The sequence below is a fragment of the Cherax quadricarinatus genome, chromosome 62, assembly GCF_038502225.1.
Source record: "Cherax quadricarinatus isolate ZL_2023a chromosome 62, ASM3850222v1, whole genome shotgun sequence".
Lineage (NCBI taxonomy): Eukaryota > Metazoa > Arthropoda > Malacostraca > Decapoda > Parastacidae > Cherax > Cherax quadricarinatus.
Genome location: NC_091353.1, coordinates 11,277,390 through 11,291,128, shown reverse-complemented (window position 1 = coordinate 11,291,128; position 13,739 = coordinate 11,277,390). Strand labels below are relative to the sequence as shown.

Below are 13,739 nucleotides of genomic sequence, written 5' to 3'. Positions count from 1 at the left end.
AACCATCTCAGACCACTAATTACCCAACAAAAGGCTGCAGTTAGAATGATAACAAATTCTCACTACAGGCAGCACACTCCACCAATATTCAATACACTAAACCTACTCACCATACAAAACATCCATACTTATTACTGCACCTATTACATACAGGAGCTTGGTCAAGCCGTTATGTCCTGACAAAGCTCCTAGAGAGTGAAATGTTGCATTAATTACACATCCTTGTACCTAACACTGTCAGTAATCCTACCAACATTATTATAACTTGATGAATCTGTTGGAGATGAAGGAAGTAGAATCCACCTCTAACAGATTCATCAAGACTCTGGGACTATCTCAAACTACTACTGCTACATGTTCTTCAGTATTATTCTCTGTTTTGAGCTGATGAAGTCACTGGTTAGCAAAGCATCGCCACGATAAGGACACCCGAGTCTTGCACATCGTATCTGTAATTGAACATTTTAGACAGGCAGGTACACTACAAGAGGCTGGAACATACCTGGAGGATGTTGCGGGGATTATCATCCCCCACGGCCCAGTCCATGACCAGGCCTTGTGGTGAATCAGGGACTGATCAACCAGGCTGCTGTTGCTGGCTACATGCAAACCAACCTAAGAACCACAGCCCAGTTGGTTAGGTACTGATTTTAGCTGCCTTGCCAGCTCCCTTTTGAAGACAGTCAGGGGTCTATTGGTAATCCCCCTTATGTATGCTGGGAGGCAGCTGAACAGTCTTGGGCCCCTGACACTTATAAGCCAACATATGCAAGGAAAACAAAACACATCACCACACTGGAAATTTATTAGTTCTTTACATGGTTTTTTTTTTTTATAAAATATAATGTAAATTAAATATTTACAAGAATTTATTCACCACTATTTAAAATACAGAACACACATAAATATGTATGCACAATATGTAGGGAAGCATGATGTACACACAATGTATATATAGGGAAGCACGGCCAGGCTTCGGACAGTATAGTTTTGGACGTTATTATTCCGGTGCTCAAGACAGTTAATTTTTGTTACACCAATTATATTATTATTCTTATAATCAAAAGTGCTAAACCACAGGAACACACAGCACTGTACACCAATTATAGTTTTGCCAGAGAATTTTTTTCATCGGGGAGCATTAAATTTACATAGATCAAAGAATTTGGATGGAGGGGGTTGTATGCCTCCTTTAGAATGGAAGGTAATCACTTTTGATCCTGGGGGAAGAGGGTGGCTCCAATCCCTGGATCAAGAGCCTTTCATTAGCATCAAAACGGAGAATTCGATCATTACATTATGAAAAACTACCCAAAATATGTAAAGTATTGTTACCACTATGTCTAATATATTACAATAATCAGAAGCACTAAACCCACAAGGTTTATACAGCATGCTATAATAAATTAGTGAAATCTGAATGTACAGCCGGGCCCCGACCAAGAAGGTCTTGCACTTACGACACTGCTGTTTTGGAAGCAGTTACTGATGAATGATCGCTGGCTCGTCTGATGTCACTACTAATGTTTGTTTTAAAGTGTAAATTATGAGTATTTTTTTTTTTACTAAATGTATTCAAACTTTATGTTCAATTTATGCAGGTACAGAGAACTCAAATTTGTTTGAAATTGGTCAAGAATTAAATGTTGAATATTTATGTTGTTAGGCATTGGGACAGAGGGACTAGTGGGGGCCAAGATGCAATACCACATGACAACACCCTCCTTCACATCCACCCACCACATCCTCACTTTCTTCACATCCACACCACCCTCTATTTGTAAAGTGTAAAGGAATGGTACTTTATAATATATAAAAATTCTTTGGAAAAAATTAACAAATTCAATATGGAATATTTACATTATTTCTTATGGAAAACTTAGGTTCAAACTACAGAACATTTGACTTTTGGTGAATTTTGTGGAACTAGTTAACATTGTAAGTTGGAGCCCTACTGTACTAAGGTCTTGATCCAAGGAATTGGACCTATTTTCCCCCCTGAACTGAACCTGATTGCCTCCCTTTTCCTAAGTGCCATATGACCCCTATGGGTTTAGCACTTCCTAAAGAATATTAACTTTTCACCATTTCATTTTAAGAAAGTCCTCATGTGAGAATACATACATGTAAACATATACACTCGCACCAACTTGTATGCAATGGAGAAATCACATCCCTCTTGGTAGGGTGAGTACAACTGCCTCATGAAACACCAAAGTATTTTGTAATGATACAGCATTACACACTGGCTGTATCATTTCTCTCGCATGCTGCTCCGAGCCCCTCGTTTGTGGCATGGAGTCCCCTTTGTGGGAGGTGGCTGGGTGCCAGTGAGAGGCTCTTGATCCAGTGGATTTTCATCCTCTTGGATCACACCCTGACCATCTCTCATTCCTCCACGCATGCAATGATCCCTATAGTGTTTGTGCCCCCTCACCCCCCCCATTGTAATATGAGTTCAGGTGTACAGTCACGTACGTTATTCTTGCATACAACTGCTATATACGAACCTTTGAATACAGCCACCATACATGAATGAACCCTGGCATATGGTCTCTATACAGTGATTCAACATAAATCATCAATTTTAAACACATACATTTGTGACAGTACCTTTGTGATAGACACCTTCAATATGGTATCATGCATAACACCTGCAGTATGTATATTACAAGACACCTGTATTATAGTAATTACTATGTATTTACAGGTCATTGCAAGACTAATACCCATGCCAGGACCCTGGTCTTGGCAAATGTTATACATATATGCATTCTATGACACCTGAAGTATACTTGTGATATACCCCCAATTCACTGCTTATCATGTATAATATGCATCTACATAAGAATATCCTCTAACACAATAAAAATTCACTCTGGCCGTTTCCCACTGTGACTGGGCGACCCCCCCCCCAAAAAAAACAAAAAAAAACTCATTCATTCAATAGTTATACAGTGGTACCTCAGGATACGAACTTGAACAGTTGTGTAATTGTATTTTTGTGGGTCTGAAACAGATTAATCTACTTTACATTATTCCTTATGGGAACAAATTCGTTCAGCATTCGAACAGCCTTCTGGAATGAATTAGGTTCGTATCACGAGGTACCACTGTAATTTATATTTCCAAAGCACTACTGCTTAGTTTTCAATAATAATTCAAAGCATTAATTATAGTGGTTTAAAAAAGACATGTGAACAAACAGTAAGACAAATCAGAAAATGTTTCAGTTCTAGGACCTTAATCAAGACCAGAGCATTTTCTAATAAATATGTCCTAGTGTTTGCTCACCTGTCTTTCTAAACCAATTTGTGGGTATCAATTACCAAGGTTTATACTATTTAATTATACTGCATACTTTCCAAAATTTGTTAAAATAACTCCTGCAGCCAGTTAATAATACACACTGTTATTATCTCGTTTTAACCCTAAATGGGGAGGCATTCCTCGATGCTAGTGAAAGGCTCTTAATTCAAGAAATTGGATCTACCCTTCCCTTCCTAGGGTCAAACTTGATTGCCTCCCATTACCCAGGTGCTGTATGAACCCTTATTGGGTTCAGCTTTACTCATGAATATAACAATTACAGTAAATCCTCAACTTACAAACACATTGGAGACCTTCTGAATTGTGTATAATAATGATATTATACACAACTTTGCCAACTTGTCTATATTAAAGAGAAGCACAAAGCCCTTAAGGGTCATATATCACCTGGGAATGAGAGGGATTCAGGTTTGATCTATGCAGGGAGACAAATGCTTAAATTTCAACTTAATCATCACACCTTGTTAACACTGGCATTAATTTTTACAATGAATAATAACTCTTAGAAAAGTAATACAACCCATAAAAGATTTAAACGAAGAATCCTTCAACATCAAGGCAAGAATCCCCTTACCAATAATCTTGTCATTAGAAACTTACTAGTGTATACTGTAGTCAGCTCTTATAAAGCTCTAATATACAGTGGAACCTTGGTATGTGACCTTAATTCATTCCAGAAGGCTGTTTGAGTGCCACTCCGTTTTATCAAACAAGTTCTTCCCAACCAATTTTCTGTTTGGTTGGCTGTTATCACTAATCGTCGTAGGCCCCATGGTGACTTACTTATAAAAAAAACGCCAAAAAATGCAAAGAAACACGAAATAGCTTATAGCGAATTTTGGCAGGTCGTATTTGTTTGGTCGAGTAGGGAGCTGGTCATATACCGAGGTTCCACTGTATAGTGCAATTTCTTTTGTAAATGCAGCTGAAGTACATCCAAAACTGAAAAGCACATAAAAAGGTTTTTGTATCATATGCTTTTCAATCTTTTCAGTCACATTTACAAAAAAAATGGCAGTAAAGAAGCATTATAAGAACAATGATAATACATAGTCATATACTCACTATACTAATAAGCTGAGCTGTGTATACAGTTGGTACTTATACACACTTGTATTCCGACACACTGCACTGTCTGCCACTTATACCATCTTGGGTATAAGCACCTTGTTCATAAATAACGAGATTCTATCTTATTCTACCCACAACTCTGACCTCAACCTGGATAAAGACTTTCAAGAATACGTAAAAAAAGTTTTACATTCTTTGGATAAGTGATTCCTGTGTCTGTACCATCATATAAGACTAACACATTTTTATCAACAAAAAGTTAAGTTATACTAACTGTCAAAACAAATTATTACACTTTCTTACATATTTATGGGCTGAGAATAAAAATATAATCAGTAAGAGTTAGATAACCAGAATTTTAAATGCTTACCAATTATACCAGAATTTTCAATGCTTACTAATTACACCAGAATTTTAAATTCTTACTAATTACACCATAATTTTCAATGCTTACTAACCACCCTTAATAAACGTGTACACAAAAACGCTGCTTCGGGATAAACTTGACTACATTAAGTTGTATACAGTATAATTCATACCAACTGAGAAACTGAATACTGTAACAAAAATAATTATTAATAATACAATACACATATAATAAACACATTCCCTTCTACTGCAACCTTCATTCCAGTCAAAAGTACTCAGGTTGATATCTTAAAAATCATAATTTTTTAATGGCATGTTTGTGAACCCTTTATACTATGGGAGGGACCCAGCATGTACAGAATCTTTTTGGTGTTTCACATTTTCATTGGCTTCAAATTGAACCATTGTCTATTATATTCTAGCTGTGGGTGGAACATAATGAACAATGGGTCACCCATGGGTGGAACAATGGCTCAATTGAAAGCCAACAAAAATGTGTAACAACAAAAATAGCTGCTGTATATGTGGAGCCCTCCTATAATGTTGCCAAAATAATGTTTCAAAGTATAAAACTATACTCTAAATCATTCCCCTGAGAAAACAAGTGAAACTTGTCCATTGTCCAGCAAATTACTCAATAAATATCTCCACGATATCAACCTAGCCAGCGGAGGAAGAGCAGCAACGCTACAAAGAACATCTTTACAGCCAGAGGCGCGCTCCGCTAAAGCTCCGGAGTCGCCATCAAGTTTTGCAAGACATGTGTAACCTATCACAGTTACGACATTCCAAATAATTTAGATTCAGTCGACCCTCACAGTGTCCCTGAACCATTGGTAATGCTCAGATATATATGTACAATACAAGTATTACTAACTACAGAAGAGGGAGGTGACAATCCTGCAATATTCAAACATTTCATAAATTTATCAGTACTGTAGCTCTTATTATGACCCATACACATTTTGAATAGGTAAAACTTGTGATTTTAGCTTAAATAGCAGCACTCTTCTTGCTGAATAAGACAAGCGAAAATTTGTGTGAGCAATTATTTCGCAAAAACCATTCTGAACCTAAAGAAAAAAAGTATATTTCATTGTGTCTGTTTATTATTAAATTATTGTAAACTTATCTAAAATATATTTAGCTGGATTAGGCTAAATTAAATTTAGTTTGTTATAATAAGATTAGGTAAGTTTTCTAACGTTCTTTTGGTACAAAATTATTAATTTTTACATTAACATAAATTAAAAAAATATATTTTTAAACATATAAGAGAAAATTTTAAAAAGGACTTAATTTTAAATGAGTTCTTACTAACTGACCAGTTTTACCTATTCAGCATAATATATATATATAATGTATGTATGTATGCATGCATGCACACACATTTAAGTCCTAAACTTGTAAGGGTCATTCAGCATATATAATATAAATCAATAAAATTCAACGTTTACTTCATCTCACCTTGAGATAATTTATTATAAATATTATAGACAGCTAATTTTCCACTTATATTTTGAAAAGACTCATACTAATGGAACTGGTATCATGTGTCCTTGCAACAACATTAATACTGAGTGATGTTACCCAGGAATGTGTTGCTTGTCATTAATAAGTAGTGCTGGTGGTGGTGTACTGGTCAGGACAGAGGACACGCATCTTCCGATATTTTGTCGAGTGACCCTTAAGTGGGTAAGCAACAGCCTGGTTGAATAGGTAATCACCAAGGAGGCCTGGTCTTAGAGTAGAATGTATGAGAAGAAACCTGGTAACCAGTCCTAGTACAGAATGTAAGTTATGAAGCCTGGTAACCAGTCCTAGTACAGAATGTTAGTTATGAAGCCTGGTAACCAGTCCTAGTACAGAAAGTTATGAAGCCTGGTAACCAGTCCTAGTACAGAAAGTTATGAAGCCTGGTAACCAGTCCTAGTACAGAATGTAAGTTATGAAGCCTGGTAACCAGTCCTAGTACAGAATGTAAGTTATGAAGCCTGGTAACCAGTCCTAGTACAGAATGTAAGTTATGAAGCCTGGTAACCAGTCCATTACAGAAAGTTATGAAGCCTGGTAACCAGTCCTAGTACAGAAAGTTATGAAGCCTGGTAACCAGTCCTAGTACAGAATGTAAGTTATGAAGCCTGGTAACCAGTCCTAGTACAGAATGTAAGTTATGAAGCCTGGTAACCAGTCCTAGTACAGAATGTTAGTTATGAAGCCTGGTAACCAGTCTTAGTACAGAATGGTAATTAAGAAGCCTGGTAACCAGTCCTAGTACAGAATGTTAGTTATGAAGCCTGGTAACCAGTCCTAGTACAGAATGTAAGTTATGAAGCCTGGTAACCAGTCCTAGTACAGAATGTAAGTTATGAAGCCTGGTAACCAGTCCTAGTACAGAATGTTAGTTATGAAGCCTGGTAACCAGTCCTAGTACAGAATGGTAATTAAGAAGCCTGGTAACCAGTCCTAGTACAGAATGTCAGTTATGAAGCCTGGTAACCAGTCCTAGTACAGAATGGTAATTAAGAAGCCTGGTAACCAGTCCTAGTACAGAATAGTAGTTAAGAAGCCTGGTAACCAGTCCTAGTACAGAATGGTAATTAAGAAGCCTGGTAACCAGTCCTAGTACAGAATAGTAGTTAAGAAGCCTGGTAACCAGTCCTAGTACAGAATGGTAGTTAAGAAGCCTGGTAACCAGTCCTAGTACAGAATGGTAATTAAGAAGCCTGGTAACCAGTCCTAGTACAGAATGGTAATTAAGAAGCCTGGTAACCAGTCCTAGTACAGAATAGTAGTTAAGAAGCCTGGTAACCAGTCCTAGTGCAGAATGTTATTTAATAAGCCTGGTAACCAGTCCTAGTACAGAATGTTAGTTATGAAGCCTGGTAACCAGTCCTAGTACAGAATGTTAGTTATGAAGCCTGGTAACCAGTCCTAGTACAGAATGGTAATTAAGAAGCCTGGTAACCAGTCCTAGTACAGAATGGTAATTAAGAAGCCTGGTAACCAGTCCTAGTACAGAATGTCAGTTATGAAGCCTGGTAACCAGTCCTAGTACAGAATGGTAGTTAAGAAGCCTGGTAACCAGTCCTAGTACAGAATGGTAATTAAGAAGCCTGGTAACCAGTCCTAGTACAGAATGGTAGTTAAGAAGCCTGGTAACCAGTCCTAGTACAGAATGGTAATTAAGAAGCCTGGTAACCAGTCCTAGTACAGAATGGTAATTAAGAAGCCTGGTAACCAGTCCTAGTACAGAATAGTAGTTAAGAAGCCTGGTAACCAGTCCTAGTGCAGAATGTTAGTTATGAAGCCTGGTAACCAGTCCTAGTGCAGAATGTTAGTTAAGCCTGGTAACCAGTCCTAGTGCAGAATGTTAGTTAAGCCTGGTAACCAGTCCTAGTGCAGAATGTTAGTTAAGCCTGGTAACCAGTCCTAGTACAGAATGTTAGTTAAGCCTGGTAACTATCACAGGACTTCCTCTACCTCCTTACTGCAGTCACCTTTTACATCTCATTTAAAAAAAAAATGGAGGATCAGTAAAGCATCGTGACATTTTGATTGAACGGACAACAATTTATCAATATCAGTGGTGTCTTTATCCAACAATTTACCAATATTAGTTTTGTCCTCAAAGTTATTAGAAAGTGATATTTTTTGCAAATATAACTGAAAATATAGGAGCAAGGGGCTAGTAACCCCTTCTCCTGTATATGTTACTAAATTGAAAAAGAGAAACATTAGTTTTTCTTTTTAGGTCATCCTGCCTCGGCAGGACACGGCCAGTTTGTTGAAAGAAGTAGAATTGAAAATATGTATGCAAGCTTGAATAGCATGTACTATGAAGGGCTTTTCATGTGCTTTTTCAATTCTTAATTCACCCTTTTTAATTACACTTTCAAAAAAACTCACAGTACAGAGGTGTATAAGGTCATCATACTTAATCAACATTGCTGATAATTTAAGCTTTTCAGACTATTTTCTTCTCACCACTAAAACTGCAATATTTTGACTAAAAATCCATTATTTTAGAGTCAAAAGTATACCTGGAGGTTGTTTGGGGGTCAACTCCCCCGTGGCCAGGTACATGACCAGGACTCAAGGTGGATCAGGGCCTCATCAACCAGGTTGTTACTGCTGGCCGCACACAAACCAAATGTCTCAGATTTTATCGTACTACTGTATAACGTAGCGTATGAACCCCCATGGTGACCATCACCATCACAGCCGACCAAGAAATCACACTATTGCAGCATTGTCATAACCTCTCCAATATCACATATATGTACAGTACAGGCATTCACTGCTAAATAATAACTTAATTAGCTAAATGATAAATCAGTTTCAAATGAGGAACTTCTATTTGTTTTATATTCTTTTCAATCTTTGTAAGAGGGAAGGAGGAGGATAAACGTCAGTTATGTATAATGCTGAATAAAAGCTTAATTGATATTAATAATCTATGTACTTGGCTCTTCAAGGTTTCTTGGCAAATACTACATTATCACTCACGCTCACAAGCACACCCCTCATGGAAGGTTCCTTGATGTTGGTGAGGGGCTCTTGATTTAGGGAATTGGATCTGTGCTCCAGTTCCCCGAATTAAGCCTGAATGCCTTCCACATCCCCCCTCCCCTGGGCGCTGTATAATCCTACGGGTTTAGCGCTTCCCCCTTGATTATAATAATAATAATAATCACAAGCACAGACTCAATCTCACACACTCACACAACTCACTCACTCTCTTACACACACACACAGGCGGGGCCAGGCGTTGTGACTCGAACCCTGCAATCACACACATGTGATTACATACATACAGTATCTAAGGTGAACTCCCATACTGTGCACACTTATGATGTTAGAAACTGCACTACCTGTAATATTGTAACTTCTGGTATGAAAATATGATTATATTCCTGACAACTTTAAAACAGCCAAAGTTATTTTAATTTCTCAACTCTTCAAAAACAATGGTTATTTCATCTATGCATTGTAGTTGTCACTGCCTACTGGCCTATGCTGGGTAGGCACTTATCAGATCCAACCTTTCTCAATGTATTTACAAAGCTAAAAGCTTAGGTAGCTTTAAAAATAGGTTTGAAAAAGTACATGATTGAGAAGGATTCGGTTTAAGGAGGACGTGCCTATTCTTGTATACTGGCTCCCTTACCTTCGTGTGTTGGTGTTACTAATTAATAGTCCAAGTTAGATCGAAACATTGTCATAGTTTGTTTCTCCTCTGTGTGGGTTATTTGTGTGTTACTATGGAACAGTAGGCCTGCTGCAGTACTCCTTTGTTCTCATGTTCTTATACTATCCAGTAGTTTAATATATGGTGGTGAGGCTCCTGGGAGCCCTGGTGGAAGTGCTTCATACAACTCTCTACAAGCGTCACTTACAAACATCACTAATAATACGCCACATTTCCTTAATAAGTTGTGCCAGTGGTTGCTATCGCTTGTTGACACCCAAGTGTGTGTTGTTAATGGCAGATATGACTTTGTATAAACATGTGTGCCAGTATCAAATACAACCACTAGCCTGCTGCTGTTGCTGTTACCACCACCCAACAGGTAAAAATAAGCCACATTTCCTTTCCAGACATACAGGACCCCGATGGAAAGAAGTCACTTTGTCTGACTTTGTTGGGTTATCCTTTGTAATCTACACATATACTGCTGTGTATGATAATTTATGTAACCGTACTTATGTGTACCTATATCTGTACACACAAATGTTTTCACGACCAAGCTGCCCTTTTTTAAAAATTTACGGAACAGGAGATTGGCGATTTTCATATTTTTTTTTTTTGTATATGTATGAGAAAAACAGAATTCTTCCTCCGTAAGCCATGCGTGTTGTAAGAGGCAACTAAAATGCCAGGAGCAAGGGGCTAGTAACCCCTTCTCCTCTATATATTACTAAATGTAAAAGGAGAAATTTTTTTTTTTACCTTTTGGGCCACCCCGCCTTGGTGGGATATGGCCGGTGTGTTGAAAGAGAGAAAGATGTATGAGAAAAAGAAAGATGTGTGTATATATTTTTTTAAGATGCTGGCCATCTCCCACTGAGGCAGGGTGACCCAAAAAGGAAGAAACACTTCCACCATCATTCACACAATTGCTGTCTTGCCAGAGGTGCACAGATACAGCAATTTACATGCCCTTCTAAACAGCAAATATACCCACCTCTCCTTTTAGAACACAGGCACTGCACTTCCCACCTCCAGGACTCAAGTTTGCACCTGCACACACATGAATTCATTCATACATACACTTGTGCATGCACACATACAGACAGATTAATTGCAAGTATAAATGCCAGAGACAAAAATATATAACTTATCTTTTCACAAGCAGATATACACGTTTGTGCTTAACATAGCTAGCGGGACACGGTGACTAGATACAATAGCTGTTTCTAAACAAAATAATGGGCTTCCACAACCAAGTATGTATTGACAGTAAACACAATGATCTTCTGAAGCTGACCTGATGCACTGCTTGGCACTTCCAAAACCAAGCTGAGGTCACTGAGAATGAGGTTTTGATTTCTAAATACTGAGGTCACACAGGCATTGAAGAGTGATGTCACTGATAGTATTAATAGGGCCAGGGATGTCAATTTTGTATATCATAGGTCAAAATGAGCTACTCAGGGATGTAAATTTTGTATTCCATAGGTCAAAACAGCTAGCAGGAGGTGTAATGGTGAGACCTTGGACAATATAACAACAAGGAATAAATTCTGACTGATTATCTAGGATTTGTACTTTTACTGATGATTATTCAAATAAGTAAAAATCTAAGATTAAGAATTACTGAAAAATAAATTTTCAAGTGTCAGAACTTGAAGCCTAAAAGTTTTCAAAGTTACTTGAGCACAAGTTTTCTGTCAGTATATTCCACATGTTATATACTCATTTTGGCCACTCACAGGTGTAATTAATATATCTTTGCAAGCTAAAGCTATCAAAACTTGTTATGACCACAGTGGCAGAGTTTTCAAAATTGACTCAAAAAATCTAAAGATATGAAATTTTGATGATTGTTACAAAAGTGACAGGTCTAAAACAAAAAGACGGACCAGGCAGGGATTGTACAAGTCCATGGGTTCAATCCCAACCTGTTCCCTGGTTTGTCTGCAATCGTGCTATAAATTCTCAAGTCGTGACAAGGCTACCGAGCAAGACAGTAAATACAGAGCTAAGATCGCTTCAGCCCATGCCTCCGTAAACCAGGAGACTGACCCTAAAACTCGTCTTATATTGACACACTGTTTAAGTTTAACTGCTATATGCCCTCTGAATATACAGACACTCTTCACTAAACAACCTACCTGGTTAACAACCTCACGGACTTACGACCAGCACTCCGATCAGTTAGTTGAAGTGGAAGATATTGAAGAATCTGTGGAATATGTAAAAGGAGAGCTAACTAACTAAGATTTAATATAGTTGGAAGCACAGCATCACTTGGAAGAGGAAGAAGATAAGGAAAGAATGGACGAAGTACGGAACGGAACTTGGTTGTTAAGTGAGGAGCGCCTGTATATATCACTCATAATATTGGCTGTCAAATCATTCACAATATGATACACAAGATGTTCTTCAACATTCCATCTTGGTAAACTCCCATCATTGTCTTCTCAAAGAAATCTACTTAAAAATAAAAAACCTCAGAATATATTACCTTGAAATTCATATTATTACTAAATACATATTTGATACAGTTATGTATAATACAAAATGGTATCTATAATCATATATAATACTATTTTATACATTTAAACATAACTTTTATGCCTGTGTCACTTTTATACATAAACATTTACTCACAATAACTGGCATTAATGCTACTTTCACACATGACATTTGTCAGTCTCCATTAATCATATTCGATACATTTTTTAAACACACATTTCTACTAAATATTGTATTATTAAAACTACTACTACTACTACATACTTACTTGTTACTTACACTTAAATATCTTATTTAATTAAATAAATTCCATAAGTGTTATATGCATTTTTTTGCCTCTGTAAATAAATAAAATCTTATTGGAGAATATTCACATTTCTTTGCAAATTCATGTACATGAAGACATCTCAGTGACTCAACTGTTCATTCAGATCCATGGCATCATGTTTTTTCTGTGTTATTTTTCACAGAATTTCCACTTGTTTACCATACTGCCTCATGTCTTGTTTTATTCACCGTACTGCCTTATCTCAGTTTATTCACCATACTGCCTCATCTTGGTTTATTTGCCATACTGTCTCATGTCTTGGTTTATTCACCATACTGTCTCTTGTCTTGGTTTATTCGCCATACTGCCTCATCTCAGTTTGCCTGAATCTCTCTGTTTCCTCTCCTCATTCAGGTCACACTTCCCTCACGTGGCACTGGTCATCGGCCGTCTTCACGGGTCGGAGTTTCTCAGTCTCGGCAGGTCTGTAGGCATTGATGTCGTACTTGTCCCTGTGGTACCTGCGCCAGTAGTGTAGGATGAGAGCCGCCACCAGCAGGAAGACCAGCACCAGAGGTATGATGATGAGGCACAGCTGTGTCCACTCCACTGGCAATGCTGATGAGATTAGATTCTTTATTTCACCAAAATACAATGTTTGTCCAGAGGTGAGTGACATTTAGGTATGCATGCATGAAGCCCCTTATTATGCAGAGCATTTTGGGCAGCCTTAAGACTAACTGAAGATTAATAAGGCAATGACTAATGGAGTGTTTTTATATATAGTCTCTTAGGTAGCTAGGTTGTAAATATAAATTTAGGAGTTAAAATGAAGACAAGATAATTGAATATTCTACTAGTACATTCTATATGGCTTTTATCAAGTTTAATTGTTTTAAGAATTACAAGTTTGGTTATGATTATAGGTAACGAGGATTCTAGCATATTAACATAATGTGGACAATGTCAATGTTTTAATGTTTGGGAGGATTACAGATA

At 37.4% G+C, this 13,739-nt stretch overlaps 1 protein-coding gene across 1 annotated transcript in view; it reads right to left on the bottom strand.

Moving 5' to 3' along the window:
* Window positions 1–791: 791 nt before the first annotated feature.
* LOC128687111 (cysteine-rich motor neuron 1 protein) overlaps window positions 792–13,739 on the bottom strand; it is a gene marked incomplete in the record, with an annotated part of 166,032 nt that continues 153,084 nt past the window's right edge. Inside the window, 2 exon segments of the mRNA XM_070098432.1 lie at window positions 792–9,295; window positions 9,478–13,358. Of these exon segments, the coding sequence (XP_069954533.1) occupies window positions 13,156–13,358 (203 nt within the window).